The sequence below is a fragment of the Hipposideros armiger genome, unplaced genomic scaffold (assembly GCF_001890085.2).
Source record: "Hipposideros armiger isolate ML-2016 unplaced genomic scaffold, ASM189008v1 scaffold_59, whole genome shotgun sequence".
Classification (NCBI taxonomy): domain Eukaryota; kingdom Metazoa; phylum Chordata; class Mammalia; order Chiroptera; family Hipposideridae; genus Hipposideros; species Hipposideros armiger.
In genome coordinates this window covers 1,247,692-1,274,818 of record NW_017731409.1, presented here as the reverse complement: position 1 = coordinate 1,274,818, position 27,127 = coordinate 1,247,692, and the positions used below count along the sequence as shown (strand labels likewise).

The following is a 27,127-nucleotide window of genomic DNA, read 5'->3' as shown; positions in this document are numbered from 1 at the left end:
GTCCTCCACAACTAGACTGAAGAACAAAACAACAGCAACTTGTCTGTTCCCTTTCCCCCAATTCCCCAGCGCTGTTCCCATCCCCCAATTCCCCAATAAAAATCTTAAAAAAAAAAAGAATATATTTTTATCTCAGTACAAAGGCGTCCAGAAACTCCTGAAATGATTTGAAAAAATTTTATGTGCAACACACTTGGGGAAGGAAAGCATGGCTTTTAGAGTCTCTAAGAGCTCAGGGATCCCGAAAGGCTGAGAACCACCATCCTGGAGCCTGAAACTCAGGACTCTTGCACCTGCCATGGTCTCTAGACTGGCCCAGGCCCCCTCCCCCAGGAACATCAGGTCTGGCTGACAGGGTTCAAGGGGCCTCCAGTCCTCCAGCTTTTAGAGAACAGACTTCCTGCCAGAGATGCAATTTGGCCTGGCTGGCAGCTCCCAGGGAGGAACAGCTGGGGTTTTATTATTAAATCAAGACTTTCCACTTCTGGCTTTCCCAAGGCTGTGGCTGCTGCCTTGCCTCTCCTGCAAGGCACCCCACCATCCTGAGCAGATGAGATGCTGCAGGGGCTCCCTTCCATAGGATGGATGGAGACAGTGCCATGTGTGTCCCCTCCTATGCCCACCAAGGCTACTCCCACTAATGCCCCTGTCCACAGGTCCTGCTGAGTCTACGCTCCCAGCTGGCCCACCCGCCACGCACGTTGACTGGAATGGGACTTCTCCACAAGGACAGTGGAAGCAGCAAGGCCAGCGGTTTTCAAACTTCAGCCCACACAAGACCACCTAGAGAACCTGCTACCTTCAGATGTCCAGCCCCCTTTCCATGCCACCTACATTTCTGATTTAGAAGGTCTGGAGTGGGGTCTCTGATTCTGGTGTGGGTGGTCCAGGGACCATACTTTGAGGACCCCTACAGGCTGCATCCCCTTCCTTCCCCTGTCATCGTACCCATCTCCAGAGATGTTCAAGGAGGAAAAGTCAACGTCTCAGTAACTTGATCTCCCCTAGTCCTAGGAAAGAGATGAGCCCACTTCACAGACGTGCACAGGTGCCCCCTTGGGCGCAAGCCGGTTGGTCAGTGGGAACGTGCTGCTAGTTATGCAGAAAAGCCCAGGTAGGGCAGTCCGTCACTCCAGTTTTTGCTTAGGGTCACCTACGTGGCAAGGACAGTTCCAAGCACTTGGGACACAGAGAAGAGACCGTCCCTGCTGAAAGGACCTCCGCATGGAGTAGGGAAGAAAAGAAATGGGCCAAACTGATTAAACCACGTGTAAGTGACACGGTAGAGGAATTAATGGGGTGTTATTGGAGCCCAGAGGAGGGCAGTTTCTCAGAATTAGGGGGTTCAGAGAAGCCTTCCTGAAGGAAACGCCTGAGCTGAGTTTTGAAGAATAAAAAAGAACAATGCCAGGTTTGTTTCTTTGTTTAAATGAAGAAATGTTGGGGGAGGCATTTGGGAAGGACACTCTAAAAGGCAGTTAGAGGAAAACAATACGGCAGTTCCTAAAAAACTTAAACATGGAATTACCATATGATCCAGCAATTCCACTTCGAAATATGACCCAAAAGAACTGAAAGCAGAAACTCAAACAGATATTTGTACAGCCATGTTCACAGCAGCATTATCTACAATAGCCAAGAGGGGGAAGCACCCCAAGTGCTAATCCATGATGAATGAACAAAATGCGGCATGTACATACAATGGAATATTACTCGGCCTCAAAAAAGAAATTCTGGTACACGTTACAACATGGATGAAACTGGAAGACATTATGCTAAGTGAGATAAGCCAGTCACAAAAGGATAAACACTGTATGATTCCCCTTATATGATGTTTCTAGAGTGCTCACATTCATCAACGCAGAAAGTAGAACGGTGGTTGTCAGGGGCTGGGGGAAGGGAGGAATGAGGAGTTAGTGTTTAATGAGTGTGGAGTGTCGGTTTGGGAAGATGAAAAAGTTCTGGAGGTGGATGGTGGTGATGGTTGCACAACCATGTGAATGCGCTTAATGCCACGGAACTATACATTTAAAAATAGTATGTTATGCATATTTTACCACCTGCCACAAACACATACAAATCCAACCCCCCACACAAACACAGATTTCACCTGAAAGGGAAACAGACAAAAGTATTGGGGTTAAAAAGAAAAAGACAGTTAGAGCTTATACAAAAGCATGAAGCGCTGAGAGCATGTCATCTGGGCGAACTGCATGTCTCCAGCAGGACAGAGGGCCTAAGGTTCGAGGCCCTTTGGGGGATACATAGTTGAAAACAAAGCAGGTGCCAGCTCACAAAGGATCCTGCAAGCTATGCTAAGGAATGTGGGCTGTAGACGCAGGGCCCTGGGGAGGCGCCGAAGGGTTTCAAGCAGGGAACCGTGCAACCATATTTGGGCCGGTGCATGGACCCTCTGGCTGCAGTGTGGATGATGGACTGCAGCGGGAAAGGAGCAGCCGGGAGGTGGTCTAAGGCCTCTGTGGCATCAACTAGGTGACAATTAACATGGACCCACACTAACACCACCACGATAGCCACGGTAGCAAAAGGATAATAGGAAAAGATAGAATATACAAAACGTGAATGCCAAGTTGAAAAGAAGAGCAGAGGCAGGGCTGTCTATGATTCCTAACTTAGGTTTAGGGGAGTAAGATGAAGACTACAGGAAGAAAAAGAGGTTTGCTGGGGCTGTGAGTGGTAAGCACAGTTTTGGACATACTGAGTGGACGCTGGGAGATATTTAGGTGGAGTTGCTCAGTGTGGTCCAGCATTTAAGAGGGGCTCGAGGTAGAAGGCTGGACTGAGACTAGGTCTGGGGCTCCCTGGCATCAAGGTGGAAGGTAAAGTGAAGAGAGGGGATTCGATTGCCCAGGGTCTAAGCCAAGGCTAGAATACTGAGGACTACAAACCTTTAATGGGTGCTGGAAGAAAGGTGTTTTTAGGAAAGCTGAGTGTGCATTCAGGCAGCTGTCCCTTCAGATATCCAGGAATCTAAATTCCAAGCTGGGGGATGGATAAGGGACTGGGATCATGTGAACATAGGCAGATAAGAAGTAGTGAAGCCAAGATTTTAAGATGGTTCCATGGTTGCATTCTTGACCACAGAATCCTAGCATTTTGGAGAAGGACCTGGTAGACTAGCCTTCAAACCCCCTCTTTTGGCAAATGAGGATACTGAGGCAGAAAGGCAGGGACTTGTCCAAGGACACAAGGATGGTAGGCAGCAGAGCCAGGACCAAACCCAGTCTCCTCGTCTGAATTCATATATGTCACCCCCAACTTCTTTCAAGAGACCCAAAGGTAGCCATGACCGGCGAGAGAGCAGCATTCCCCAAGTGGCAGAACCCAGCAGGCAGCCCCTTATCCTGGGCCAGGGTGGCCCCCCCTACCTGGCACGCCCAAGGCCAGCGGCCCAGCTCACCTGAGATGACCTCCAGCAGCAGCATGAGCTTCAGGCCATCCCGGAAGTCCTCCTCGATGTTCTCGATCTGCGTCCCCGCCTTGCGGAGGTGGGAGTTGCACCATGCTGTGAATGTCTAGGCGAAGGAGAGGAGAGCAAGCGGTCAGGCTCCCCACAAGTCACATGGTCCCTGAGAACCTCACAGGGGCCTCAGTGGGTCCTGAGACCCGCCTGCCTCACACCATCTTCCCAGTAGTTCTGTATAAAGCACGGGTAACACCAGCGGCATGAATGAAGCTGCACCCTCCTTTAACGTTCTACGCGCCCAATCTTCCAGAAACATCCCCACACACACTTAGAAGTGCCAGCAATTTCCCTTAGGCTATAAGGCTTAATTTCAGTCTTCACTAACACCTTAAGGGTAAACAGTTTATTAAATCCTTGCCTACTTCGCATCTAGCTAAGGGAAGGGAGTGACCAGTTTTGTTACGGACATAGTTCAGAGGCCCCGTGTCAGGACAAGGCGTGAAAAAGGTAAGCCCTCCAATGTGCGTGTCTGTGTGTGTTTGGGGTGGGGATAGAGGCACCCTAAGCTGCAAAAGTATGAGGAAGAATTCCAGAAGGCGAATGTGAGCAGACTAATGAAAAACCATCAACATTGGAATATTCTACTCTGTGGGAGAAGAGCGGCCACATCCAAGCTTTTTCTATATTAAGCAGATGAGCAGGCGGGCTACCAACCAAGCTGTCCTGTGCCAACAGCACCCCCTGGTGGCTCAACCAAGGAACAGGATGACTCAACAAACATGAGAAACAAAGCGTGCGCTTAAATTTCGCATGCCTGTCTATAGAGCTTGGACAAGCGTCTCTCTCCAGCTGTCCCATGCCATGGGACACGGAGAGAAGTGCTCTCCTGCGTCAGATCCAATCCATTGCTTGGCAACTCCAGACTTCTCGGCACCAATGGCACTCAACTACATGGGGCATAAGAGCCAATGTTCAGTCCCCGACAGCAGGACCAGTCAGCAATCCGCCCACCTGCCCTTGGAGTTGCAGTGGCGAGTGGTGCATTATTCATCATAACAGTAGCATCCAACCTAAAAATACCCTTCCTCCTCAAAAAGGTCACCAGACTCATGACCCCTACCACCACTTCCTCCTGCCCTGGGGAACTCCAGAGCGAAGTGGCAATGTATGGGCAGGAGAAGGGAGGAACCCCACACCAGTGATTACTTGGGAAAAGAAATGGCTGTGTAGGTTTACGAGCAAGAACTGAAGAGCCTGTGCGCAAGAAGGGAAGGTGTCAGCCCGTGCAGGTGGGGAGAAAGGGGCAGCATCATGACATCCCTCATTTTGGGCCTCATCTTTAAATCATGTCTCATTAGGAACTTACCAACACAGGATACATCTCTGTCTCTACAAACACATCTCTACTTGGTAGGCCAGCCCATTTCCATGACAGAGAAGAGGGGTGTGAGTGCTGTCTCAAAGTTTTGGGAAGGCTGGCACAGAGATTGGGGGTGGGCAGGAGACATATACTGATTCCTCAGCTTGGAATATCCTCTGTATTCACACTTGGCTCACTCACACTCATCTTCCAAGACTGGGCAAAGATATATCACCTCCTCCAGGAAGCCTTCCTGACAGCCACCCTCCATGTCTGGGTTGGGGCGCAGAGCCACAGCATCCTGCACCCACTCCATAATTGCCCGTATCCCACTGCATGGTCCTTGCCTGGCCACTTGTCAGCTCCACAACTCCAGACTGGGATGGACTCAATGTTCTCCCTAGATTCCCAGGACACAGAGTTAGGGACACAGAAGTGAACAGCAAAAAAACCCAACAAACCACCCTGCCCTGAGCCATGAACACTAGTGGATATAAAAATTGGGCAACTGGTTAAAGAGCAAATAAGGAACCCATGCAAAGAAGGGAGGGTCCTGGAAGATCCAACTGTACATGCGGGTGATGCTGAATGGTATAAGGGCAGGGGGGTCAGAGAGAGCTCTCAGGGACCCTCGGGAAGCAGAAGACAGCTCAGAGGAAAGGGAGTGCATCAGGGCAAGAAAGAAAGTCTGCTGGGTACCTGTCCTAGAGTGCTGGCATCGCAAACCTGGCAAGAGAGGAGAGGGTACATTTGACTTTTATTTTCATTTTGTTGTAACTTTTGTTGTTACAAAAAAAAATATTAAAGAGTGTCTAAATATTTAAAATAAATATAATTTATTTTTTTGTGGTTCCATATTCTCTCCCAGCTGTCATCTGTCCATATACACACTTCTGCCAGGTGTCATCACACTGTACATTCTTGGGGGAAAGGGGGGCTCTTTTCATCTTGCGTCACCATAGCACGTTGCTCTCACCTCCCTTCCAGGCCCACACTCAGCCCCTGCCCGGGGACTCGAGGGGTCAAGGATTGCCCCAGGAACTCAAAGGGCTAGTCTCAGGTCCAGTGTGGCCAGGGTCATGCTGGGAATCGCCTGCACCCCCACAGTTGGGGACTGCGGAACCTCACTGTTTACCACCCAGTTGTGGAGGGGGGTTGGGGTGCCAGGAAGGAGAAGAGGCCGCTTTTGTAAAAAGATACTGCTTTGCAAGAGGAAAAGTACTGTTGAAAGCCACCAGCCCCATTTCCTGGGGAAGCCGGACTCAGAGCCCTGGGGGACAGAACCGCACCCGTGTTTGCTCAGGTCTCCCACACAAACCCTGGTTCTAAGGCCTCAGGGACTGTGCTTTGTTAAAATCCCAAAATCCCATCCCCAGCTCCCACAGGTGACGGCCTTAAAGGGGCCTCTGAGCACCTCTCAAATAGGAAAGTTCCCCCAACAAGCAGCACCTATCTCGAAGCTCAGGCCTAAGGAGGAAATGGTGAAAGCAACTCAGTGATTAAGAACACGCACTTCTGGGTGCACCGGATCTGGGTTCAACGCTCAGGTCCGCTATTTCCCAGCTGCGTGACCTTCAGATTAACCTTCCTAAGCCTCAGTTTCCTAAACAGTAAATAGAGATACTGATAGCACTTTGTAAAAGCCAGGAGAACTAACTAGAAATATTTACGAAGTGCGTGACACTTAGAAAGTGGTCAATAAATGTAAGAGGAGGAGAAAAACTAGCTCCCCTGAAACCTCCCAATGGATAGATCTCAGAGGACTCGCCCCTCTGTGCTCCCAGATCACCAAACTCTGCCCTGGGTTCCACCCCTGCAAGCAATCTCGCCTGTGTGTCTGAGAAAAAACTTTTTTTTTGAACTGGTGCTGACGTGTTATGGGAGAGGGCTAAAATTGTGGCCGGGGGTGCAGAAAGCCTGGGATTTTGACAGTAGCCCTGTGGACCCCCTGCAGAGGAGGCTAATGCGACACAAAGAAGGGAGAGGACTGTGTCAGCAACACGGCTTCCACGCAGGCTGCCCAGACTCTCCTCGGGCACAGGGCAGGCCTTGGTCTTGAAGCTTGACAGAGAAGGGCACCTGTCCCTTAGCAGTGCCCAGGGGTCCTGCAAGGAGGAAAAGCCAATAGCTTTTTCTTGGGCACATTCCCAGGCAGAACAAGGCAGGAAGCACACACCAGTGGTGAGGAATGTGGATTCTAGAGCAAAGCTGACCTGCAGCCAGGCCCAGCTCTACCCTTGAGTGACCCTGAGCAAGTAACTTGGGTTCTTTAACCCTCAATCTCCACACATCTGCAAAATGGGTGTAATAATAGAACCTGCTTCAAAGGATGGTAAAGAACAATGCAACACACCGCAAGCGCTAAGCACAATCACCCACATATAATGCTCAATAAATGGTAGCTATTATTAGGATGAAGGACAGGAAGTGGCAAGGAGACTAGAGTTTAAGGTAATAAAGAACAGACCAAAAGTTTGATGTACAGTGTATTACTTTGCCAAAAGCATGTGCTCGGTGAGGGTGCTGGGAAAGGATTCAAGCCTCCCCACGGTGGGGGGTGGGGATGGGGGGGCTGAGCTAAGTAATTCTGATAATTCGAGAGCCCAAGGCAACCCTGAAAAAGTTGGTTTAGAGATGTGTTTGAAGAGTTCATTCACACCAAGAGCCACACACTTAAATATCTGAGCAGGGTTGCTCAGCCTCAGTACCACTGATATTTTGGGTTGGTTACTTGTTTGGTAGGGGAGGCTGTCCTATGCATCATAGGATGTTTAGCAGCAACCCTGGGCCCTACCCACTAGATGCCATAACATCCCCCCATCTCAAGTTGTGACAACCAAAAACTCCCCCCAGTTGAGAACCTAGTCTAGAGCAGGCAAACACATATGCCAGAAATAACAGCAGTAATAATAATGATAATAAGAGCAGCTAACATCTATTGAGCATTTACTATGTGTTAGGCCCTCTTCTGAGTGTCTTACCCCCTTTGACTCATTTAATCTTCACGACACTATGAGACAGGTGCTATTATTCTCCCCATTTTACAGATGAGGAAACTAAGGCACAAAGAGGTTTAATAAATGAGCAAAAGCGGCAAGTGTAAGAAAGAATGTGTTAGCCTTGAACTCCATGTATGCCCGTGCATGTTTCTTGAAACAGTGGCTTTCTCGGGCTATTCTTTGTTTTTTTCACTCAGGAGAAAATGGTTGCAAGTGCACGAGCTGATAAATGACAACTGAAATGCAGCCTCGGTACCAGGGCAGGGTGTGAGGGGGAAGGGAGTAGCCTCTCCTTGGCTCCGCATGGCAAAATGGGCACTCGGTTGCCAAACCACCAATGAAGAGGAGGCCTGAAATCTGGACTTTTATGTGAATCTCCTAGAGTTTGCTGGTACAATTTAAAAATAAGATATCCCACAAGCTCCCCAAAAGATGTCAGTAGGCTAAATTTGAATTAAGACTCATAGGGTCTACAGTGGGAAACATGAACTCTTTCTAAGTCTTCTAACAAAAAAAGTTATACACACTGGAATGCATGATGTGTGAAAACAAGCACTCCGCAAGACAGCTGTGCCAGCACCGTTAACACGCCCGAAGACCAAGCCTGGCACCAGCCATCTGGGAATCTGGTAGCAAAAGCTGCAGGGACTTCCTGGGACGGATGGTGGGGGCTCCCCTCATTTGGGCCTGATCAAGAACCTATACTTGTCACCAGGGACGGCAAATCCATGTGCCACACACTTGTGCACGCACACCACCATGCTCTGTGAATTAAAACAAAGGCACCAATTTTCACTTATTACATATGCACCAACAACTTTTCGTTAATTCCCATTGTAGGGTAGGTACAGTGTGACACAGCCCACATGTCACAGCGGGCAGGCTGATGTGGTACTACTCCTGTGGAAAGCAACTCACCAAAGGAACTAAAAATGGGCATAAACCCTCAGCCCAAAGCTGGGATGCTATTCTGAGTAAATAGTGCTAAATAAAGAAAAGGCTGTGAGCATGAAAACGTTCTTGCCAGCTCTGCTTGAGAGGGAAAAAAAAAAAATCAGAAATAGCCCTGTATTATATTAATAAAGTATTAGTTAAATAAATACGGTTCATCCACTTAATGGAACATTCCGTGGCCGCAATGATGGGTTCTGAAGTTATATATTATTATGGAAAAAAGGTTTATATGTAATTAACAAAAAAGCAGGACACACAACTGTATGTACTGTGGGTTTAAAACTATGAGAGCAACCACACATATGAGAAACCGACTGAAACGAAGCACATCCAAATACAAACAGTGCGCGTGCCCCACTCATGGAAGTGACGACAGCTTTTTTCAGCTTTCCTTGCCCTGGCATCTGCAAATGAGGCTGGTTAACAATCTACTCCTGACCCTTGTCCTTGCAAGTGCTCTCCTTTTTGATGATGACTCACAATCCAGGCTGCGCACGCACACCTAACCAGAGAAGTCTCCACTGACAAAGGTGCTTTCTCTATTGTACTGTATTTGCAGCAGAGTAAACAAGATAAGCCACCTGCAGCCAAATGAGACAGGGGTGGTAGTGGAACAGCAGTGCCACCCCACCCAGCCACCAGGCCCCAGGCTCATGTGCTGACCACACCCCTCCTGGGCACATCCTATCCTCCTGCTCCGCTGGGATCGAGACACTGGACACCAGCACCAGCCACTCCAGGGGACAAGGGGTCAGGGAACCTGGGCCCTGCCCTGGCTCAGCCAGGCATGCGTGTGACCTCAGTTAAGTCACCCTTCCAGCTATGTAACCCCAAACAGGTCCCTTAGAGGCTGGAATCCAGCAACTTTCCCCATCACAATGCACCTAATTAAAAAGAAACAACCAAATAGAGCACCCAGGGAAGATCCTTCCTTCCTGGGCAGGGCTGATTCTGATTGGTGGGCTCTCCATGTCAAAGAGGCCAATCAATTCCACAGGGACAGTTTCATCTCAATGGGCTCAAAGCATGATTAGTGTTTCAGCCCTACAACTGCCAGCACCCCCCTCTCACAACCAGACACCTGTTATTAATTTACTGGATGGGCCCTAAAAAGCTCTTTGCCACAATAACCCTGGAAGAACATAGGAGGACCCGGAACCTGGCTGTCTCCAGGGAGGGGAGCAGGACGTTCATGACAGAGGAAGGAGGGACACTGGCTTTTCACAGAATCCCCTTTTGTTTCTTTTGAATTTTATATTACACCATGTGGAGTCATTACCTTTAAAAAAAAAAAAAAAGCTACGCAAATGTAAGAAAAGTCCATCAGGAAGTGTGTATATTTTTCTGGTTAAGCCAGACCTCTGGGATGAGACAGAGGGGAATTCCCATTTCTCTGGGAATTTTTTGCGGGGGGAGAGGGAGTCAGTGTTCCTGTATTATCAGTAGGGAAAAAAACAGATGTTTCCAAAATAAAAAAGAACAAGAAAAAGATAAAAAGGGAATAAGTTATCTCACCTTAAAAGAATTAGTGAGAGAATTAAATAAGATATTACATAGAGAAAGGGTTCTGAAAAACTTTAAAGTGCCTTATCAGTGTAAAACATTATAATGAAAGTCAGAATTAGCAACCGGGCCCTGAGGATAAGCCACATTCATGCACACACATGTATGCCCACCCCAGCAGTTAGACAGCAAACTGTTAACGGTGAGGGAAGATGAGGGGCCGTACCCCCTGGCCAAGTCGCCCCAGAAAAGCCAAATATAAGGTTCTAAGCCTCTTAAAGGTGGTACAAGGCTTCCCATAAAAGCTGACTTCTCATAGCATGGTCTTCCCCTCCCTGGAGTGGAGCAACCAGGACCCTGGTCTAGGCTCATCAAGTCAAAAGTCAGCTTCCCCCATCCCCTCCTGCTGGGTGCTCTGCCCTGGCTGCCAGTCAGAGCCTTCCCCTCCTCTGCCGCTGTTGGCCGGGTGTGGGAGCATCAGGCCAGGGTCCCTGGAGAGGGCCGGGCTAGCAAGTGTGCAAGGCTGAGTTCTCTGCAGCATCTGTGGCAGGGAGATCACTGTGGGGCAACCAGGGGGGGGCAGCCAGGGAGCGTTCTTTCTCCCTTGGGCCACCCTGCAGTCCCTCTGACCCCCACATGCAGCCAGTGTGGCCAGGGCGTGGGCACCGGGTGGTTTGTCTAAGCAAAGAACAGCCAGAAGTGATCTCAGATGCCCGGTGTTCTGGTAACGTAAACAGGAGTATCTGGTTAACTTATCAGGGGCTGGCTGCCAGCCTTTCAAAGCAAGCTGTCAGCTGGTTCACTCACAGATGAAAAGCAGAGTTCTCAAGACATCCCCACCCAGATCTATTTACTTTTCACCCACCTGGGAGTGGTTGCTGAAAAAATTGAGAACCACCAGGCAGTTTCCTCTGCTCAGAAAAAGCATCTCTCTAACAGCTTGCCCCCAAGCCGTGTGAATGCTGGGGTCTTAGAAATTCAGAGTATAGGCAACTGGAGGCACCCGAAAGGCATTGGACTTTGGAACCAGACAGAGATGGGACTTCAGTCCCTGCCTCCACCCTCATTAGCTGTCTCTTTGGACAGAATTCTTAATCTCAGCCTCAGAATGCCCATCTGTGAAATGGGCATAACACCACCTACAACAGCATAGCATTAGAGAGGACCAAATTAGATCTTATGTACTTGGACAGTCTGGTGCTGTGTCCACAACAGATGCTTAAAAAATGTTAACCCAGCCAGCCTCTGTCATTCACTGGCTGTGTGGCCTTAATTAACATGTCTGGGCCTCAGTTGCTTCGTCTGTTAAGTGGGGATACAGACTATCACTACTTTGTAGGGTGGTTGTCAAGATGAGGGCATGACGGATGCAAAACATCCAGCAAGATGCCCAGGACAGAGTGGGAGCCCAATTAATGCCCGCTGGCATCCTGCCCTCACTTCCCATTCTCTTTCTAATGAAAGTTAATCATTCATAGAGCTCTACAGGTTGGAAAGAAAGAAGTCCTGTTATTTTTTTCCTTCTGATGAGAAAACCCTGAGACCAGCCTCCCAGCTAGGGTGCTGGGAGAGGAACAGGGGCCTGTGCATTTCCTGGTTAATGTCCACCTGCAGCGCATTTCAGAAGACACAGCACCAGATGCCCAGAGAGTAGCCAAGGCCAAGGAGCAGTGGTCCCAATGGCTCAATCTGGGAGGCGGCTTGGCCTAATGAACGTGCCCAGGGGAAGAGGGCTCCCAGCTTTGCATGAGGCCTAGGCACCACCCCTTCCCAAGCAGGCCCTCAGAAGGCAGGCTGCTGCCTCGGTAGCTCGGCACCGTCCTGCCAGTGTAGGCGGTACCTGTGGGCTCCTCAGAGGACTCAGAGTGGTTTTAAAAGTCAGGTGGTGTGTGAGCCCCTGAAGAAACGAGGGCTGTCCATGTCCACTTAGCTCCTGGCCAGTGAGAGTCAGCTACCCCCACCAATCTGCCACCATGCACAGCCTGGCCTCTCCCAGGGACCAAAGAGCCCTTCAGCAAAGGTCCAGCCATCACAGGCTCCGTCACCTATAGCCTTTGTGATCCCAGGCTCACTGAGCCTCGGTTTCGACATCAGTAAGACAAAGCCAAAAATAAGCGTCTATTCTGTGCAGTTGCTGTGAGGGAGGGTTGTGTGGGCTAACTCAAAGGCCTTAGCCCAGTGCCAGACACAGATTAAGTGCTCATTCAATATTTTAAAAAAAACAAAAATGTAGCTACAGAGACAGAAAGTCAAGTAGTGGTAGCTTAGGACTGGGGCAGGGGACGTATGGGAGGTGACAGCTAATGGGTATGGGGTTTCTTTTTGAGGTGATGAAAATGATCTAAAATTGACTGCAGTTATGGTTGCATAATCTGTGACTATATTGAAACCCATTAAATTGTACACTTTACATGGGTGAATTGCATGGTATATGAATTAAATCTCAATAGTTATTTTTTAAAAAAAACTAAAATATTCCAGGACCCCACTAAGCCTGTTATGAAGGGTTGGTTGTGGGGGTTTTTTGGTACCCATTTGTTTGGTCCACTGGCCAGATACTGGTCTCAAAGGTAGGCTTGGACCCTTGCCCATTCCATGTACTAAAGTAACTGAGCTACTCAGCTACTGAACAGTGGACTGTAAGCAAGCTGAGATGAGACGCCAAGGTGGGTGTGTCGGGCCTCATCTTCGGCCATATGTAACACCTGAGCCAGGCCTGAACCGTGAGCTTGAGGTGCCACTGGCCTTGTCGCTGCCTCCAGAGGAGAGGGAGCGATTACTCTGAAGAGCAGGTCAAGCCCCAGGGCATCTGTTTAACCATCAAAGTCCACTTGGCTCCTCCCTGGCACACTTCACACAACCCTGCAGCAGAGTGGCACCCCTCTGGAGGCCCGTGTGAGTACAGCCTGCTCCCTGCTGCTGTCCCCAAGTATGGTCCTCCCTACAAACGCCTCCCCCATGTCTGGAGCCTGACTCCAGCCCCCTGCAAGTCTGACATCAGCACACAGGTCTCGAGGGCCACAGCTCACAGGAATGGCCCACGCATTCCTTCCCCAAAGAAGGAAAAGCCACCCCAAAATGAGGTCATTTGGTTTTCCTGGCACAGATGCTGAGCACTATGGCCACTCAATTCTACAGAGAACTTCCCCAGATGACAAGGATTTGGCTCAGCCTGATATGCATAAAAGATGGGATCTGTGGTCTGGCTGATTCGAGCGCCTAACTTGACTTCTCCATGCAGTTGAGATGTGACCCTCAACTTTACAGCTTGAAGCCTCGACAGTCTCATCTGTAAAATGGGAATGATAAAATGCACCCCCCCCCTCCTAGGGTGGTAGTAAGAATTCAGTTAACACAATACTTGATATGATGGGGACTCAAGAATTAAAATACCTGTGAGGACAGTGGGCCATGAACTGAGGGGGCCTAATTAAGTCCCTTTTCTTCACCTGAGGTCCAGGAAAACAAAGTTTCTTCTTCCAAAACACGAACACAGATCAGCACATTATAAAGCAGCACAGAAACCCCAAAACCCCTTTATTAAGGAGACACGGGGAACCTGTGGGCCATGGAAAACCCCACCCAGGTCCAGGCCGACGGCCATCACTGCCCTCCCAGCTCATACACAAGACCTGTCAGCATTCTGGAGTGTCTGTCGCCCAGCACAGGGGCCGGGCAGCCAGCCAACACCTCAGTGTGGCCAGCCCAGGTTGAGGGGCAGGGCGGCGACAGGGGGAACAGCAGCAGGGAGCAGGAGGTTGAGGAACAGGAAAGCATCTGTGAAAGCTCCCGCATTTGCGGAAAGGTGGGAAGAAATGCAGCTCCAGGCAGATCTGGCCGGGACACTCCTCCTCGGCTAGGGTGGGCAGGACATGGGGCTTCGTCTGTGGGTGGGTGTATTCACAGCCACCCTCGAAGTTCAGAGATCCACATCCGCCCTTTCCCCCAGCACTGGGCTTAACCTCGGAAACTGCACAGTAGGAGAGGGGGCCACAGCCTCGCCCCAACCTCCTTCCAGAGGGAAGTAGAGTGGTATGTCGTCAATTTCAAGGCAGGGGACACTGAAGGCTGTGGACCTCTGGAAGCCGAGGGAAGGGAAAGAGAAAAGGAATAAGATCCCGGAGTTGCTCAAAGACGTTGCCTACTACCACTTGGTGAGGCACGCGCCATCTCAGTAAACCCACGCAACCATCCTATGTTAGAGGGGGAGACTGAGGGTCAGAGGCATTAAGCAACCTTCCCAGTCACACAGCTCTGAGAGACAGAGCTGAGATTTGAACTGGGCATAGGACGCCAAAGCCTAAGCCCTTCCTACTATCCTGAGGGCTGAAGCTCTTCTAGGCAAGCCTTCCAGCTTCACTCAGGCCGGGGAACAAACAAGGAATGAGCCAGCACAACCCACCCCAACCATCCAGCTCTGCCCACCATACCGCAGAGCCACACAGGGGGCCTGTGCAGCCGCCCCTGGGCAGGCAGTCCCTGGGCCTGGACCGGGGAGGGTAGCTAAGGGGCAGCCCAGGACACTGGGCTGAGAACCACCCCCGGCGCTCACATGCAGCCACAGGAGAAGGTCCTGGACCTTGTGGCTCCCTAGGGATGCAAAATGGGCCGGGCAGGTTTTTCTTCTAAGTTCTCAGTCTCCTTAGGTCGAAAGAGAGTTTGCACTCTTGTCTCTTCTGGCTTCCTGAACACAAAACCCATTGAAAAAGACCACGTATAATTAAAGGGGCAGCCAAGCTGGGGGGGGGGGGGGGGTGGATGCCGGAGTATGGGCAACCGGCTTGTTTGGGCCTGGATTGGCCCGATGTCAGCAGCTTTCCTCACAGCCGGCCACTGCAGATGTTTCTGACTCACCCAGGCTCCAGGCTCCCCCTTGCCAGTGAGCTGGAGCCAGATTCATTCATTCGTTCGTTCGTTCATTCATCCAATACTGACTGAGCACTGACTGTGTCGAACTTGGGGTCACGCGGTGGTCAAATAAAGACACAGTCCCTAAGTCAAGGAGCCTTTAGTCTGACAGGGATGACTCATATACATGAATATATATTTGCAAACGGAATTTAAATGCAAACAGGAAACGTTCCAGAAGGCATGAGACTAAAACAGGGCCGTAACCAGGTCCAGGGTGTGTGTGTGTGTGTGTGTGTCCCCACAGCCCTGAGGAGGTAGGGGAATTTTTAAAGCTGAGGGCTTTTAATCCGATGAAAAGATTATAAACGTGAAGGGGACCATATACTTTATCATCCAAATCAGGGCACTTGAAAATAACAGAAGGTACTATTAATAATTACATCAGAAAACAGGTGCAAACTGAGACACACAGTCACCCTGTGCACATGTGTGGGGTCAGGAATGGTCAGAGGGTGGTGCCACCCAAGCAGAGGAAACAAAAGATCAAAGGCCCCAGGGAGCAGGGATGGTGGCCTGCTCCAACTACTGAAAAATGGCCCCTGGGGCTGGTGCAGGCAGAGAGAGGGGTGGCAGAGGCAGGAGGTCAGCAGGCCACAGGGGCATGGGGCTGGCTCCTGCACGATGTTTCTCCTGAGAACAACGGAAGCCACCAAAGAGGTTTTGTGTGATTTCAGCTGAGGGTTGGTGGGTGCAGGAATCCGATGTTGGTTTACACATAATTACACCTGCATCTTGGAAAGAGACTCCTAATTACAGTGCGAAGAGGTCACAGATCAGAGGTGACAAGAATGGCGCAGAAGCCAGTTAGGAGACCATGCAAAGGTCTAGGCAAGAGAGCAAGGTGGCTTAGACCAGGTTGTTGCTGGTGGTGGGGACAGAGAAGCGGGTGGGCACAAGAGATACTCAGGGGACAGGGAGGGCTCAGAGGCCACACCCAGATTTTGGACCTGAGCCAACCGATGAATGAAGGGGTGAAGGTGTCATCCACTGACAGCTTTCCACCCCACACTCCCCCAGAATCCTATAGCAACTCACCACGGTTACCAAAGAAGGTTCACAGTTCTCAGCCTGACAATCTAATTTGAAGGTCAGAGCAGAAGGACTTCAGAGACCAACTAATTCTCCCAACCACCCTATGATGTAGGGACTACCATTAATTCCATTCTACAGATGAGAAAACTGAGACACAGAGAAACTCACAAAGTTACTCAAGGTCACATATACAGTAGATGGAAGAGCCAGAACCCATGCTCTAACCACAGACTTGGTCAGCCTGAACCTCCTTACGCCCTCCTCTCTGCTGACCCTCCCAAGGGCCCAAAAGCAGGTCATGCGCACCATCCCAGAAGTGGGCTCCTTCCTATCACTGCCCACCAGCGCACTTCACCCCAGCCCAGTCAGATCACCTTCTGGGGGTGGGGTCCAGCAGAGGCAGCTCCTGAAGCTCCACAGGTAAAGATAGGGCAGACAACCTTGGCCTTGGAAGGCCCTAATGGAGCAATCCCAGTGCCTCCCTCCCACCTCCCCAAGCCTCTCCACCAAAACGGGTAGAAAATCAGGTTGAAATCACCACTAAGAGCCTCTTAGGGGAGACTGGAAAGGGTGGTGGTGTACAGAAGACCTAAAGGGTTTTCTCTTAATGGACCAGGCTGACCTTGGGAATAAGAAAGCGAGCAAGGCAGTGGCATGGCCGGCTGACCCTACAATACCTATGCCTCACTTCCGCCTCTACCTTGCACTGTCTGAGCAAAGGAACCAGCCCTGCCTGTACTTCTAACCATAAAAGGGGGATGGAGGGAGAAGTGGCCGCTGCCTATCCAAAGGACTTCGGGACGCCACCAACTGCCCTGTCCACCTGGCCCATCCCACCTCCCCAACCTCCTTACATGCTGACACCCACTGCCCAGTGGCTCTGAAAAGAAACCCAAGACTTGCCGTGCTAACCTGGGCCCTGGTTTTTAGAAGGCACACCTGGGGAAGTGTCCACCAGGACTCTGATCCACCCTGATCCACCAGGGGTCAGGGCTCCACCCCGACATCCCAGCACCTGTTCCCTACGGCTTCCTAGTCTGCAGGCCTCCTGCAATGGGCAGCAGATGGGCACAATTCTTCCCTCTATGCCACCACCGCAGCCTTGGTACTCACCTCCTTCCTGTTGTCCCATCTCTCTCCATCCCCCATCTTTCCCATACTCCAGTAGAATATTTGCAAGCATAATGGACACACAGTACTGGGAGATCTGAATTCTAATTCTGATTCCACCACCAGGAAGCTAAGGGCCTCAGGTCTGTTCCTTAAAGCATCATAGTCTCACCTCTGAAGGGTCCCACTTTATGTGGGGCCGTACCCTGCCTCACATCAGCCTCAATGGACTCTTGTTAAGATCAAATGATACAACCACTGGGAGAGAAATCTAAGGGAAGCGACACTTCCCAAATCGGCCTATTTAACAACAGGTTGAAAATACAGATCCCACCCCAACAACTGCCATTCTGGTTCTGCTCTGGGGAGGGGCCCAACTGGTATTTTAACAAGTAACAAGTACTCTAAGTGAATCCTATGATCAGGCAAGTTTGGGCAACTCTGAGTCCCAGAAATGTACAGGAAGTCTTGATCACCTCACCTTCTGTTTGGAGAAGGGAAAGAGGGTTTGCTAAGAGTGTTCCTTGGCCTTGTGCACACACACAACATAACAACACCTGCCCCACTCAGGGAGCCCACCAGGTGTAGGGTGCCAACCTGAGTGGTTTATGTCCATCATCTATCTCATTTAGTCCTGGCAACAACCCTGCAAGATAAGATAGACTGTCTTCTTTTTATAGATGAAGAAACAGGCTCAGAATGGGGCACAGCTAGCAAGCTGGCATAGCGTCCCTCTACCCCAGGACTGCAGGAGCCAATGCCAGGCTCTTTCCAACAACCTGCAGCCTCTGCAAGATGGGCTGTCCTGCAGAGAGACAGAAAGGAGAAGGCAACTCCAAGCAGGACTACCCTCCCCTCCCCTCCCCTCCCCTCCCCTGAGCCTGGATATGAGCCAGGCATGGATGGTTCTAATCATCCTATCCTGCGGGAGAAAGGGGCACTCTGATACCTGGAGATGGAGGCTGCTGTTTTCTGTCCCCAAATATGAGGGAGACAGAGACCCTGGCACCTGCCATCTAGAAAGGCTGCTAGGACCCACCTAAGAAATAGTCATTTCCCAGGGCAAGGGAAAGTTCTGAGCCAGAACACCTGGTGCTGGAGTGAGGGCTTCCAAGAGGGCTTGGTAGGGGACAGTGCTGGGCTATGAGAACACATTGCACCTGGAATGAAGTCCCAGGTACCCCGGACTCCTGCTTCCCCGCAACATAGAACCCTTCCTTAGAGAGCAGCAGCTGGCCCCAGGGCGGAGTCCAGCAACTCCCATCTCCCTGGAGAGGAAGCAATTTCCTTCTGCAGAGGAAGCTGCTGCCACCCAGCCAGACAGCAGCAGCATCCAGCCCCTTCCTCCTGTCACCCAGCCTCTCCACAAGGATCTCGGCCTGGGACAAGACACCTGAGAGGTAGAGAGAAAGCGCCATGGTGGTCCCAAAGCCTCACCTTCTTGCAGAGCCCTTGCCCAGCCTGGTGGCTAGTGTCTCCTCTCCCACTTAGAGGGCACAACAATGACAACAACTGACACTTAGTGACACTTATTTACTAAGCACATTACTCTTATTATCACACTTACACTTCACAATAAGTTTAAGAAGTCGATTTTGATCCCCATTTGAGCGATGGAAACACTGAGGCCCTAGAGCAGCGGTTCTCAACCTGTGGGTCGCGACCCCTTTGGGGGTCGAATCAACCTTTCACAGCGGTCGCCTAAGACCATCGGAAAACACATATTTTCGATGGTCTTAGGAACCGAGACACCACCGCTCCTCTATCCGTCTCCAGGCCCACATGCAGATACGCCCACATACGAGTACCCGGCGACCCCTGTGAAAGGGTCGTTCGACCCCCAAAGGGGTCGAGACCCACAGGTTGAGAACTGCTGCCCTAGAGGATTATAACCCAGCTGGCAAAGACAAGGCTCCAAACCAAAAACCAAGAGTTCCCTCACACCAGATCCCAAATTGGTTTTTTTAATTGAGGTATAATTGCCATATTATATTTGTTTCAGGTGTACAACGGAATGATTCGGTATTTGTATATATTCAAATCCCAGTTTATGTTCACTGCTTTCTCTCCCTCTCTCACTGAGCATCTGCTAAGTACAGGGTATAAGACCAGCCACTACCAGAACAAGACATGCCCTGCTCTCAAGGAGCCACAATCGAGCTCACAGGTAACTGCACACCTTGCCAGTGAGGCACAGACTGAGCACCCAACAGGGAACAATGTAAGGTCCCTGCAGGGGGCCAGGGACACAGCTCACGATGGAGGTCCACCCCAGCCAGCAGGCAAAAACCAGTTTGTTCTGCACAGGGCTCTGGGGTACAGCCATATTTGGGGGCTCAGCTTGAGACAGCGGTCGACTTTGGGTACAGCAGACTTGGTGAGAGCAGGAATCAGAGAGAAGGTCCTGTTCTCCAAAGGAAGCTAATTTTGCATTAGTATCTGTAACTCACAGGCCAAAAATCTGTCACACACTAACCCTCCGGGAGAGCTGCTAGGAGAGAAACAGCCGGGGACAGGAAGAACTGGGGGGGAAAATATGCCAATGGGGAGAGTCGGGCCAGCTGGCTCTGGGGTCCCTGGCTCCTCCCCAGGGTGCCCAGGAAGCTGTAGCCCCCTTCCCAGGGTTTGCAGCAGGAGAAGGGCAGGGACCTGGCCCCAAAAGGTTTCTCCATCAAAAGATGCCAGAGCTTCTCATTAGCTCAGCTGTTCCAGACTTCCCCAGAGCTGTGCTGCAGCCAAATACTGGACACAGCACGCCCGCGGCAACCCAGCTGGCCAGCCCACCCACCTCTGCCTGCGGCTACTGTGGCAGGCTCAGCGAGCCAGGGACCCAGCCCTGGGGCAAGAGGAAGGAAGGATGGTGTCCAGAGCCCTCTGCTGACCTATCCCCTGCTTTGGGGGCTCCAAGTGCCTGAGGTAAAATCAGTAAATACATAAAATAGAGCAATGCTGCTTCTGGGTATAAATGGAAAAGAATTGAAAGCAAGGACTCGAACAGATATTTGTTCACCCATGTTCATAGCAGCAATATGCACAATAGCCAAAAAGTGGAACCGATCCAAATGTTCATCACCAGATGAATGGATAAACAAAACATGGTCTACCCATACAATGAATATTATTCCGTCTTAAAAAGAAAGAGGGCCTGCCGAGTGGTTCAGTTGTTTAAGAGCTCGCTCAAAAGTGAAAGCTCTGAGCAACAGCGGTTCGATTCCTGGCCCGAGCTGAGCTGCCACTGAGCTGCCAACAGGTGGCAGGATGGCTCAGCTTAAAAAAAAAAAAAAAAAGGAAAGCAATTCTCACACATGCTATAGCATGGATGAAGCCTGAACATTATGCTAAGTGAAAAAAGCCAGTCACGAAAGGACAAATATTGTATGATATTACTTTAATGAGGTACCTAAAGCAGTCAAATTCACAGAGAAGAAGGTAAGTAGTATGATGGCAGTCAGGGGCTGGGGGAGAAGGGAACGGGGAGTTGTTTAATGGGTACAGTTTCAGTTTTGCATGATGAAAAGAGTTCTGAACATACAATACAACATATAGATGATGTATTATAGAAATGTACACTTGAAACCTATATAATTTTTGTAACCGATGCAACCCCAATAAATTTAAAAAAACAACAACCAACTACCTAAAATTAAAAAAAAAAATGGTTCTGGAGATGATGGTGGTGATGGTTGCACAACAATGTAAATGGACTTAACGCCAGTGAACCATACACTTAAAAATGGTTAAAATGGTAAATTTTATGTTATGTATGTTTTACCATAAAAATATATAGATGAACTATATAAACATAACCATGTTACCTGTGGGAAAATGTGTATTTTTTTTTATCATGAGCGTGTCATACTTTCATAATAAAACAAAAAAAAGAACATGGAAGACCTAAGTATGAACCAAAAATGGTTCACATCATGACTCATGAGGGTATTTAAGAACTCCTGGTATAGAATTGGGCAGTGCTATCACCTGACACCTTGCCACTAGCACCAGCCCAAAGCAGTAAAGACAGACTTGGGGTGGGGCCAGCTATAGCACAGGGCCTCCCCTGGCCTAACACCCTCAGTGAAAATGGCTCAAGGGAAGTGCCCCCCCAGAGCCAGAGGCAATGGGTGACTGGAGGGCCCCTTCCGAGACTCTTATTGCAGGATGACTCCAGCTTTGGTTTCCCCGGAAGGAAATGAGCCAGCCTGTCCTATTTCCCTTTCTAGGAAGGCACAAGGGAATGACTTGGCCCAATCCCTACATGTCCAGCCTTTACCCCTAGACGGCTCTGGTAAAAGCACCCCACCATCCTCCACTGCAGGGGGAGAGGAAGCTAGAGTGGAGACAAAGGCAGAGAAAACAGCTTGCCTGACTGAGGAAGACACAGGATGCGGGAGGCACAAAGGACAAGATGGGCCTTTCCTCTTTCTACCCTCCATTTCCACCATGAACACACCAGGAGAGATACAGACTTGGGCTCTGGTCCTATGTCCCCACGGGCTAGCTCTGTGGTCTTGCCTCAGTTTCCTTATCTGTAACTTGAAGGGGATGGGACCTTTGTTACCGAAGGCTCCTTTCAGCTATAAATTTCCAGGCTTCTGTAGGAGTTAGGTGATGTGCCAGAACCGAGGAAGGGCTGGAGATGACAGGGCATGGCTTTGGAACAGACAGTTTTGGTACAGAGACTCAGAGGGAAACACAATGCTTCTAACTGGAACACCAGCACCCCCACCCTCAGGCCAAGTCATTCACTCATTCAGTGTTTTCTAGCCTTTACTCTATGCCAGGGACTATGCAGGGAAACAGCAGTGAGTCAGCCCAGACTGTGAAGCATTCATGGCCTCATGAACATTGCCACCAAACTTCAAGGCCTGCCACCCCACCCCCTGTCTCCCAGGCCAGCCCTTTGAGGGAGCAGAGCCTGGAAGAGAAATACAAACAGCAGGCAGAGGGGAAGCCATATGGGGCCCTGAAAAGAGCACCAAACCCAACTGAGAGTCAGGAAAGTGTAGTTTGTATCCTGAATCTGCTGCTGATTTGTTGCGTGACCTTGGACGAGCTTCTCCAGCCCTCTGGGCCTCAGGTCCTTATCTGTCAAGAGGGGACTGGGTCTGGTCTCTGCAGGGCCTTCTAGCTCTGACAGCCTGGACATCACTGGGACACAAGCCCTCAACCCCAGGATCATGGTGGGGAGGCCTGCCATCCAGGACCCTGTGGCGTCAGACAAGCCCAGCTGACAGACAGTCGACTCAGGGAGTCCTGCGGCTCCGGAATGGAGCTCAGCCTGGCAAGGCCCAGCTGCTGGAGGCCGTGTGAAGGCAAACATCTGCTTTAACTTCAGGGATAAAATGGATGTCACACTTTTCTCAGAGTTGGAACCATTCAGCTTGGGATGGGGTTGAAGGAGCAGAAGGAAGCTTCGGGCATTCCCTGTACATCACTGCCTAGTAGGGGAAAGCGGCGCCCCTCCAGCCCCATCCCTGCCACATTTGAACCATAAACACAGCCCTTTTCTGAAGGGAAGGACTTAACACAAACCAGATGTTGGAGGGACTTTCCCCCCCCCCACTCCTGGCCCTAAAATTAAACATTCAGTGTCTCCTCTGCCAGAATTCACTTGAAGGCCAAGCCTTAAAGAGCCAGCACCTCCAGTTCTCGCCCTCACACACTCTCAATCACATCCCCACTTAAACAAAATGTCAAAGTCACCAAATGGCATTTGTGGATGGGGCGGCCCCCCAGGAGCGCCTGGTACCCACGAGGGCCAGGGACAGATTTACAAGGGAAGGTCACTCGAAAAAGAACACTGATCCTCCACCAGCAGCCCAAAAAGGGACCACAGGGGTGGTTCCAGCACCTGGGGATTGGCCCCTGGGAGGGTGAGGGGAGGGCTCGCAAACGGAAGGCAACCAAGCCACAGGGAGCAGGGCTGTGCACCACCCCTGTCCCAGAGGAACCCTGGAGATTCCTGAAAGAGTTTCTTTCCTGGACTTGATTTTCCAGTCTCTAGAAAATGGGGTGAATAACAGGCATCTCATTTAACTGATCTGATTCAAAGCTATGATGATCTGGACAGAACCCATCTTAAGGGAACTGGAGTACGCTGAGCTTTGCAGGCTTCCCAGCTGCCAGGCTGGTTGCTCCCCTGTCCTGAAAGCTCTTCTGGAACCTGTGGATCCTTCCAACCCTGCTCAAGGCCCAGACGATCTACCCACCTCTCCCCATCACCTTCCCATGCCCCCACCCATGCCAGGGCCGCACCTCAGTACCCAGCATGAATCAGATTGCCCCGCACAGACACATCTTGTCTTCCCCATGCCCGTAAGCTCAGGGGACCACATCTTACCCACTCTGTGCACGCCGCAGGGCCTCACAGTGCACAGCACACACTGAGCAGCTCAGGACAGACGGTGAAATCTCACGGAGTGGCCATTACTCAAGCAAAAGGACAGGCGTGGTGACAGCAGGAAAATATTTGGAGAGAGATGGTGCTTCAGATAGAAATTCCCTGACTTGCTATAAAATTTAAATACTATTTTTTTTTCTTAAAAAGTATTTAATCTTACAACCTTAACACAGCCATTGTCATGTTTGCATATTATCTTCCTGTTTACACTCGTTTTACAGTTGCAACCGATTATAATGCACACACTATACAGTGTTCTACTTTCACCAGTCTAGTGAATATTTTATTCCTGTATAATCTTCCTAAATGTCATTTAAAGACTGAAAAAAATGTTCCACTACTATCACGTATCAGGATGGTTTGTTAAATTCCTCCCCTAATGTTAGTTAGAGATGCAAACGTTCCCCCAAGTTTTGCTCTTATCGATTGCACAGACACTATTCTTAAGCATTTCTTGGTTTCAGTTCGACAATTTCCTTAGGACACAAACCAGGCCAAAGGGTATGGACATTTTCATAGCTTCTGCTACATAAACGAGCCGTGACAATAACCCACAGGCTGCACTTCAGAAACCAGCATATCCACTTGCTCAACTAGACCCTTGCCCTGCTAGGAATTCTTTATTCCTTTTTAAAATTGTTTATCGGTTAAGTTGTATTGACTGGAAGATTTCATCTTCTCTGGGTCTCCAGGTTACGCACTCTGGGGATCCTTTGTCTTTAATCTTAGCTCCAAGTCCCACCCGCTCTATACCAATCCCGTAAGCCTGGTCCACTCTGACGTCAGTGCACATGTGGCTCCCCTGATCTCAATGCCCCACCATTTGAGGCCCCTCATCCCCTTCTACACCGAGGCCCCCATGGTGTCATATCTCCCCCCCTGAGAAACTCCCACTGGGCAGACAGGCAACCAGAGGATTTCTTGACCTAGATCCCACAAAATGACGCTGGAGGTATGGAGTCATTAGGGAACTGCCTGTTGCCTGGGCCTCTGTCTCCAGGGGGCAGTTTGAGTCTGTGTCAGCAAAACACACTGCTGCTGGCAGACCCCCAGGCTGAAATGACCGAGTATCAGGCGTTCACCCATTTTAGAGCCAACCCATTGTTGTCTCACTGTCTGTATGAAAGCTAGAACCCAGACAACAGCCCACAGTCAGCATTTGGCTCAACTAAGAGTACAGGATCAGAGGTCACTAAGGTGGGACAGGGAAGAGAGCAAGGCGAGGCAGGATACAGAATGATGAAAGCCCTGCTCTCCACAGGAAGCCAAACAACAGAGCTGGTAAGTCACTGCAGGACATCCATGTTTGTGCTGGGTGGCAGGGAGGGCCCACTGAGCAGGCTGAGGGATTGGTGGGCAGGGTGGGCTGCCTGTCTGATCCAGATGGCCCCTGAGAATGCCCAGGCTGAGTAAGTGTAACATCAGTGCAACACTGCTTTAAAGCAGCCTCGCAGATAGTCCACTGGCCCACCGGCTCCAAAGCCAAATACGATTTACAGTCAGGGGAGCAAGAATAGATTTTTCTTTCCTTTCTTTCCTTTCTGTCTATGTAGTGGGGGCTTGGGGTCCAGCGTAGATACTTGGTTCACATTTTCGGGGGCTGATGAATTTATGGTGTGAGTCTACATGGAACATCCTGGAGGAAGAATGAATAAGCGTGAAGGAGTTGAGTTTGTTTAGCTGAACTACCATTCAGACTGAAGCAACAATATTCCCTAGGGAATCCTTCACTGAGGTCTCTAGCGTTATCTAGAGGGAGCTTGCTAGAAATGCAGTTTCCTGGGCTCTGAACCCAGAGCATTTGGTTCATCAGGTCTGGGCAAGGCCCAGAAGGCTACAGTTTTTACATAAACCCTAGATGGGCCAACCTTTAGGGAATATGGCCTCGGAGTAAAATTCTCCACTTGGGTGGTAGAGGGTGGACATGCCCATGTGAACCAGAATACCTACAGGGAAGTTGTGGTCACCTGCAGCAGGTGATCATTTAATAAGGTATAGACAGGAGGCCCTTAATTGCCACCTGCATCTATTCCTCATAGCAAAGGAACCTCTCCTTCACAAAGCAAGGCACAAATCATTGTCTCCCGAGGGGGAGTGCCTCTCTCCTTCTCAATTACCATGAGTCTTAATTGGACCAGCCTTGAAAGTTCATTGTGGTTTTCCGGGTGGGGAGCAGCAAAGAGGGTCGAGTATCTCACAAAGCAGACAGAACAAATCAATCCCAGCCCATCCACATGGCCACAAGCTGGAGCCAACAGGGAGCTATTTACCCAAACAGCCCAAACAGCAGCTGAGACATTCCAGTGGCTTCCTTCTTCACTGCCCTCAAGGAAATGTCCCAACACCAAGATTCTCTCTGATGAATTCCATGGCTCCAAAGCTCTGATCATCCACAGCCCCTGAACACTGGAAAACTGTGGCAAACCATGTCAGATGGGCTGGCCACAGGACACTCAGCGCTAGGAAAGGCAGGCATCCTTTAGGTGTACCTCCAAGGGAGCCTGAGAGTTCCACACGTGGGTAGGGGTTTGGATAACTCCAATATGCTGTCATTTAAGTATCATCTCTTCCTCCACCAAGAAACACCTGTGGGCCTCCAGCTGCAGCCCTGCCCAAATCTCACCCAACTCCATGGGAGGGCCAGCGCTGCAGGAGAAAGGAGCCTTCTGTGCACCACCTCCTACATAGTGAAAATGACACAAACATCCAGATGTGTCACTACTGTGTGCACAGCACCAAGCACTCCCAATGTAGTCACCCATTTTGGCTTTTGAAGCCACCTAAGAAATCTTTAGTTGGCCTCTAGAGTTCCTAGGGATTGAGGCCTCAGTCCCTATTTGAGGTCATGTCATTTCATAAACAGTCCAACTTCTTCTTCCCATCCCAGCATCTGTGAAATTCAATCAGGCATTAACTGCTTAGGTGACAGTGGAGCTGCCCAGTGACAGAAGTAACAATGTGGGTTGGGGATGCCAGCAACCCTCAGCCCAGAACCAGCATCCTGGTCAAGAGTTCAGTAAGGGTCCAGCCAGCACAGGAAGTGGTCTCTCCCACCCTGGAGGCTTCCTCCTGAAGGTGGGGGTAGAGGACAGCATCACCTGAACCATGAAATGATTGGCTGAGAGAAGCGATGCGGGGGAAGTGAAAGCCGGGCACGGAGACTGCAGGTTCTCGTTTATGACTTCTCCCACTTCCCTTCAATTTTACCAAACACACTGGTTTTTCTGATGAGCCTTCCAGACAGACAGCAACTTGGGGATTGAGGTCAGGAGCCAGGTCTAGGCAAAATCTTCTCAGACACAGGTTCCACTTATTGACCACTTCTCCCCTCGACACGGGTCAGCCGGAGCCCATGCTCCTTAGGACTCGCCTAGCCTGGGTAGCTACTGAGGAATCTGCTAAGTTGCCAGTGGATGATACTATTTCACATT

The 27,127-nt window shown here is 50.2% G+C and overlaps 1 protein-coding gene across 3 annotated transcripts in view; it reads right to left on the bottom strand.

Moving 5' to 3' along the window:
- Window positions 1-27,127, bottom strand: part of ACTN1 (actinin alpha 1) — a 96,347-nt gene that overhangs the window by 42,679 nt on the left and 26,541 nt on the right. For all 3 annotated transcript variants that reach the window (XM_019641351.1, XM_019641352.1, XM_019641353.1), the window contains exon 2: window positions 3,422-3,536. In XM_019641351.1, coding sequence (XP_019496896.1) covers window positions 3,422-3,536 — 115 coding nt within the window. The remainder of the gene's footprint in view (window positions 1-3,421; window positions 3,537-27,127) is intronic.